Consider the following 6,814-nt stretch of genomic DNA (forward strand, 5'->3'; position numbering starts at 1 on the left):
CAGGAAATTTCTTGACTGTCTTTTAGCACTGCTTAGTCCACTTGAGAATTCATATGGAATAAATGAATAATTCCCCCTTATTGAGAGCACACAGAGTTTTGTACAATTTACATATATTATTATCAGTCATTCACACAACAGACCTACAAGGGAAGGGGATATTATCTAATTTTATAGATGAAGAAATCGAGGCCCAGAACTTAAATAACTTCCGGCATCACACAGGTAGTACCTGGAGGAGCCAGAATTCTGTCTGGCTCATGTCGTTTCCTCTGTCACAGCGAGTTCCCAGCTGCCTCTCAGAGCTGCGGGTGCTTACCCAGCCCTGCCACGTGTGCCACCAGTCACGTCACTGACCTCTTCCTGTGGAAGGAGAGGCCAGGTTGCCTCTGAGCACGTGCACTGGTGTCAGGAACTGCTGCTTCTCGTTGGCACCTGTCCCTGCCTAAGAGGGGTGCCTGTTTGCCCAGGACTGGTCTTGTCCTTGTCCCTCCTCAGCAAGCAGAGGCTTCTCCAGGCCAGTGAACAGCTCGCATCAGAGGTTATAGAAGGCTGTTCTCCTGGATTTAAATTACTCTGTGAGCAGTTCTGGACTGCTGGAGTGCATCTGGAAAAGGCGCTTTACCTTGACCCCAGGATGACACTGCTAGGAATCTGATAGGAATTTCTTAAGCAAACCAGAGAGAGTGGAGTTTTGTTTTTTTTGTTTGTTTTTTTTTTTTTTTTAGTCAAGCATTTCCAGAAAGAAAAAAAAATGTGTCTGAGATCTCTATCTTTTGTGGCATGCTGACTTGCAGTCTTTTTTTGGAGAGGTTTTTGCTATAGGGCGCGTGTGCTTGCCAGAAAGACAGAGAGAGACATAGATAGAAAGCGAGAAATCACCCCTTGGTGGGATGGCCATGCCACAATCCCTTCTCCTCCATTCCCCTCTCAGGATCTTAGGCATACACACCTGGCATGAGTTTTAAGCCATAGGGTCTGGGACTCGAACCACCGTCAACTACATGGGAGTCCAGCGACATAGCCATTATGCTAACTGCTCAATGACTTGCAGTCTTGAGAAGCAGGTTCTTCCCTCCACTGTTTGAAGCTACATTATAGACTCTTCCATCACAAAACCTTCAGTTTTCCTTGCGACAGTGCATTTCTGTTTAGTTTCTAGTCATCTTGGCATAGCTGCCTTAGCCTAAAATACTTGTTGAAGCAGGGTACTGAGTGGTGTGCTCAAAAGGCGAGTCCAGCATCTCGCACCAGTGTGGGGTATTTCTAAACAAACCCTTGTTGAGGAGAATATGAAGCAGGCATGAGAAGACCCACTGATGAGACGATCAGTCATGCCTTCCCTTTCAAGTAAATTACTAGAGTTGAATTGTAGCTGTCATCAGATCTTCATTCCAGATTCAAAATCTGACACCTCTAGTAGCATAGTCTACTCTGGTTTGACAGTTTCTTACCCTTTTAGAACACTGGCCATTTAAAAGCCTTCACGTACCCACAAGAACCAAAGTCAGCTTCACTTAAAACACTGCATTTAAAACATTTAGTGCATTTGTTGACAAATAAAACTTGATCTTTAGAGTTATATTCTTTTGTGTGTCACATGTGAGATAAAGGTTGTAAATTACCAACCTCTATTTTACAAAACTGCTTTATTAGTCACTAGAATCAGAACAGAGCAAGTACTGGTCAGCTTACCCCCCTACTGTCCATTTCTCTGCTACCGAAGAGATGACCAGACGGTAAGCCCAGTAGAGTTTTCTGCTTCTCTCCTCATTCCAATTGCTGTTCACTACGGGAAGGTTACGGGATACTGTGAAATCAGGTCAGAAGTTTTTTTTTTCTTTTTTCTTTTTTCATTCAGGCAATCTCACGTATAACTTAAACACTTCCAAAATAGTCCCTCAATAAGGGAAGGAAGAGGGACCAGCAGTTAGTGTAATGGCTATGTTGCTGGACTCCCATGTAGTCGAACGCGGTTCACGTCCTGGACCTGGTGGTTTAAAACTCACGCCAGGCGCGGGAACCAGCAGTTAGCGTAATGGCTATGTCGCTGGATTCCCACGTAGTTGACCGTGGTTCGCGTCCCGTATCCAGTGGCTTAAAACTCACGCCAGGCGCGTGTGCGTGCGTGCCCAAGATCCCGAGAGGAGAATGGAGGAGAAGGGATTGCGGAGTGACCATTCCCTCTGGGGAGGTTCTTTCTCACTTTCTGTCTGTCTGTCTGGCGAGCGCATGTGCCCTATTGCAAAAACCTCTCCAATAAAAAAACAGGGAAGGAAGGAGCGTGTGACCATGACTGCATTTTACCAATCAGCACAGTAAGGTTTTAGTCCCTTGTAGGAAAATGCCTGGAAAGTATAAGGATTTGTACTTACGGAGGATTTATAGTTTCACATCTTGCTGGGAACAATGTATTTTGCTAGTTTGTTGTGAAAGCCACCCTGCCCAGCGGTTCATTGTGCTGGAAGACCATTCTGTCTACTAGATCGAGACCCATCTCAGAGCATGCCAGGAGAGCTGAATTCAGACTTTGCAAGGAGAGAGCAGAGTGCGAGTCCTTGAGTATAAGGAGGCTTCTCAGCTAAGCAAGCACTCCCACGGAGTTTGGCTTATACCTTGAAGTTAGCAGTGCTGTGTCCTCACAGATTGCTGTTGTAGCTTGAGCTGAGACACAAAAGCTTGGCCAGAGGCAAGTACTGTGAGGCCCCCGTCACTGTTAAACTTGAAGTCTTCCTCAGGGAAGGCCATGCCTGCTTGTCACTGTTGAGAATCTAGTACGTGCTAATGAGACTACAGACTCCTAATAAATAGTAAATTCTTAAAACGTAGGTTTAAAATCAGTCTGCCCTGGGCCATGGAAGGAATTTGTCTTTACGCCATCTCTTGAAAGTAGATTGTGATCTTTTTCTGAAATATGGGGAAATGGCAGTGAGAGACGAGAACGGAAAGGCACATTCTGTATGCCTTTCTGCTGTGGACCTAAGAAAACAAATGAAGTACGGAGCAAAGCGTGACCTTCATCCAGCTTGTCTGTGGCTTCTTCAGCCTGTGCTCCCACGCTGACCACTGCTAGGTACTGCTCTGATTGGCGTTTGGTTCTGGCCCTGGCCCCATAATAATACTAATATAACCAATAGGAGCCAGTATTTATGTAGTAAGGAGTGCATACGATTAAAAGTGGTTCTCCACAGGCCAACTGGTGGTATGGTGGTTAAGGCATTGCATCCCACATGGATGACCACAGTTTGAGTCCCAGAACTGGCAGCTTGAAAATCACACCAGGGCACATGAGTGTGTGTGCCCAAAACTCCAGGAGGCAAATGGAGAAGAGATTGGGTCATGACCTTCCCCTCTACGGAGTGATTTCTCCACTTTTCCTCTCTCTGTCTCTTTCTCCAGAGAGCATGTGTACCCTATGGCAAAAACCTAAAAACAAAACCAAAACCAAAAGTGATACTTCACAATTAATACTCCATCCAATCAATAAAGCAGCTCTAAATCACTTTTTCACAACAAAGAAAACTGAGGCCCAGGAAGGTTAGAAGGCTTCCCTAAGAGCCATACGGTGCTGGAGTCACCCAAGTAGTGAATCAAGGAGCCAGAATTTGAGCCTGACTGTCTCTGGCTTCAAAGCTGTGTTCTTTCAACTCCTCGCTGCTCCATGCCGTGAAGCCGCTTGTTTGAAACCACAGGAAGCTGCTGCATTTTCTCCATCCCATGCTTGCTTTTCCACAAGATCAACTGGAAGAGCATATCATTTAGACTCTGATTGTAATTTGCCGTAAGCATTTCACTTTCATAAAGCAGAGTTACTTTTCTGCTTTAAAATGTCCTGTCATGATTCTGGTAACTTCTATTATCTCCAGTGTCTTGTATTTTTCTCTGTTGCAACCAGCATATCCAATAATCCGTGGGTGAGACTAGCTACAGTGATGCTCACCAGATGTACAGAGGAGAACAAGGAAGGACTGGGGAACGAGGTTGTGAAAATCTGTCGCTCTTTGTATAACACCAAGCAGATGCTGCCTGCAGAGGTAAGTGGATGTTTCAGATGGCTTTCCGGGGCAGGGGGGATCCCTCATCATTATTATAAGCAATCCCAGTGACGGTACTTGGGAGACATGTAGCTGATGTCATTACCGGTAAAGGCCTGTAATTTGTAATGGATCAAATGAAGAAAGTGGTGCTGACAGGACACTTTGAGGTCGTTTTCTTTTCCTTGGTGCTCTGAAGCAGCATTCCTTTCGCAAGCCCTAGGGGATAGTGCACCTTTCAGTTTCTCCTGGATGCCATTTTATGTCTGCCTCAGATCTACGTTCCAAGGGGTTCTGGTAGCCCACGCGTTACCTGTCTGGACCAGGCCAATTGGTAACAGTGCTGATGGTAGCAGGCTCTAGCACTGCTGTGGGCTGGTAACTAACCACTCTGGTTTTACATACTTGAGGACACCATTGTAATAAGATTGCATAACCACAGTATTTCATTCTCTGCAAAATTAGTAAAAACTCAGCCACTTCTGTTCTGACCTCGGTTCTCTATTTGATCCCATGATTTGACTGTTGAAGGTACTCATTTTACGTGTATATCATTTTTTAATTCTAAAATAAGCACATATTAATTACTTCCCCCTACTGTGGATCCCACCTTGGCACTATATTGTTGAAACAATTTACAGGCCTTAAACTTCAGTGTTTGGGTAATGGCATGAAATTGATGAATTGGTTTTGAGTTTCTGTCACATAGGAGATAAACTTGAAAATAAAATTGTAAATATGATCCTTTGAATCCTCATTGTAATCACTCAAGGAGAATATTCTCATTATGAATGCACATTTAATGAATTGTTTTCTGAATGAGGGACTAGGTAAGTGTCTTTTGATTGAATTCTAAAATATTTTATCCATTTAAAGAAGTCTTCCAACCGGCAGAAAGACAGAATTATTCTATAAAATATTTAAAGTGCCAGCACCAGAAATAACCTTCCTTTCCTCCGATGGAGTGCGATTCCCTCACTATTTGTCTGATAACTGCTCTGCCGTAATGGGAGCACCAGAGGGTGGTCACCATGGCTGTGTCATTGCTGTGACACCCAGGGCAGGATTCAGCACACTGCACAGAGTGAGAACTAAACCGCACTATGACCCCACCAGGGTAAGCGGTATGTGAATAACATGGGTCTCACCCTGGCCTTCATGTCAGTTAACATCACATGTCATTAGATCAATACTAAATATCAGAAGTGTGCTACTGTCAGTTCTGTTGAATCTTGGTTAGGAAAACATTATTTAGGATCTAATGTTACTTTTTAAAATTTTTGTCAGAGTCTGGGACCAGCAGTTAGCATAATGGCTATGTCACTGGACTCCCATGTAGTCGACCACAGTTTGCATCCCGGACCCGGTGGCTTAAAACTCACGCCGGGCACGTGTGTGTGCGTGCCCAAGATCCCGAGAGGAGAAGAGAAGAGAAGGGATTGCGGCCTGGCCATCCCCCCCGGGGGGTGATTTCTCGCTTTCTGTCTCTCTGTCTCTCTCTGTCTGTCTGGTGAGCGCACTTGCCCTATAGCAAAAACCTCTCAAAAAAAAATTTTTTTTTTTTTTGTCAGAGTCACTGGAGAGAGATGAGGCAACAGGGTGGGGTAGGGAGGAGAGTGACCTCTCATCCCACATGGGGAAAGGTCACGCTGTGATCTCTTCTCCTCCACTTCTTCCTCTTTTCAGCATTTGGGCTCACAAGAACATATGCCTGATGTGTTTTTCAAGCCCTGGGGTCTGGGACTGGAACAAAGCAGTTGAACATGTGGGATCTAGCTACCCTCACCACACCATGGGCTGGCCCTGTTGTTACTATCTAAAAAGCTAGTGGTGATGGTACAGGTTGAACATCTCCAATCCAAAAGTCCAAAATCCAAAATGTTCCAAATCTGAAATATTTAAGAACTAACATGACTCCACAATGGAAAATTTCATATTTGACCTCCTAAACAGGTCGTAGTCAAAATGCTACAATATAAAAATATTGTATAAAATTACCTGAACAGTAGATTTTGTGGCGTGTGTGAAATATAAATGAATTTTGTTTAGACTTAGGTCCATCTCGAAAATATCTCATTATGTAAATGCAAATAGACCAAAATCCAAAAATAATCTGAAATATGAAGCACTTCTGGTCTCAAGCATTTTAAATAAGGGCACTCAACTTGTAATAATTAATATTTGCTAGCACTCTTGAGCTTTTATTTATGTCATCTCCTTTAACCTTCACCACTACCTTGTCAGGAGGTCCCTATATCTCTACCTAACAGCCGAGAGAATGGAGTCTCTGAGGTCAAGGGTCTCCCTACCTTCCTCCGAAGTGAGTGGGTCTGGTCCTCAAAGCAAGGCTGCGTGCCTGAATGCTTGAAAAATGAATAGTTCCAGTGAGCCATTCTTGCTACATTTGGAGTATACACATGTGGACTGTTTTACACAGTTGTGTAAGTTTTATCGTCAATTTTCCTTTCCCCATAATACTTCCTTAAGAATGGCCTACAGGGACCAGCAGTTGGTGTAATGGCTATGTCACTGGACTCCCTTGTAGTCGACTGCGGTTCAAATCCTGGACCCGGTGGCTTAAACTCACACCGGCCACGTGTGCGTGCGTGCCCAAGATCCCGAGAGGAGAATAGAAGAGAAGGGATTGTGGTGTGACCATGCCCCCTAGAGGGAATTTCTCGCTTTCTATCTCTCTGTCTCCATCTGTCTTTCTTGCAAGCGCATGCACCCTATAGTGAAACCGCGCCCCCCCCCCCCGAAAAACAAGAACGCCCCTCAGA

General features: G+C 44.6%; 1 protein-coding gene across 3 annotated transcripts in view; it reads left to right on the plus strand.

The window, feature by feature from the left end:
- Positions 1 to 6,814, plus strand: part of NBAS (NBAS subunit of NRZ tethering complex) — a 423,746-nt gene that overhangs the window by 394,639 nt on the left and 22,293 nt on the right. For all 3 annotated transcript variants that reach the window (XM_014589621.2, XM_014589625.2, XM_006140811.3), the window contains one exon: positions 3,896 to 4,034. In XM_014589621.2, the coding sequence (XP_014445107.1) occupies positions 3,896 to 4,034 (139 nt within the window). The remainder of the gene's footprint in view (positions 1 to 3,895; positions 4,035 to 6,814) is intronic.

This window comes from Tupaia chinensis, unplaced genomic scaffold, assembly GCF_000334495.1.
Source record: "Tupaia chinensis unplaced genomic scaffold, TupChi_1.0 Scaffold000045_1, whole genome shotgun sequence".
NCBI lineage: Eukaryota > Metazoa > Chordata > Mammalia > Scandentia > Tupaiidae > Tupaia > Tupaia belangeri.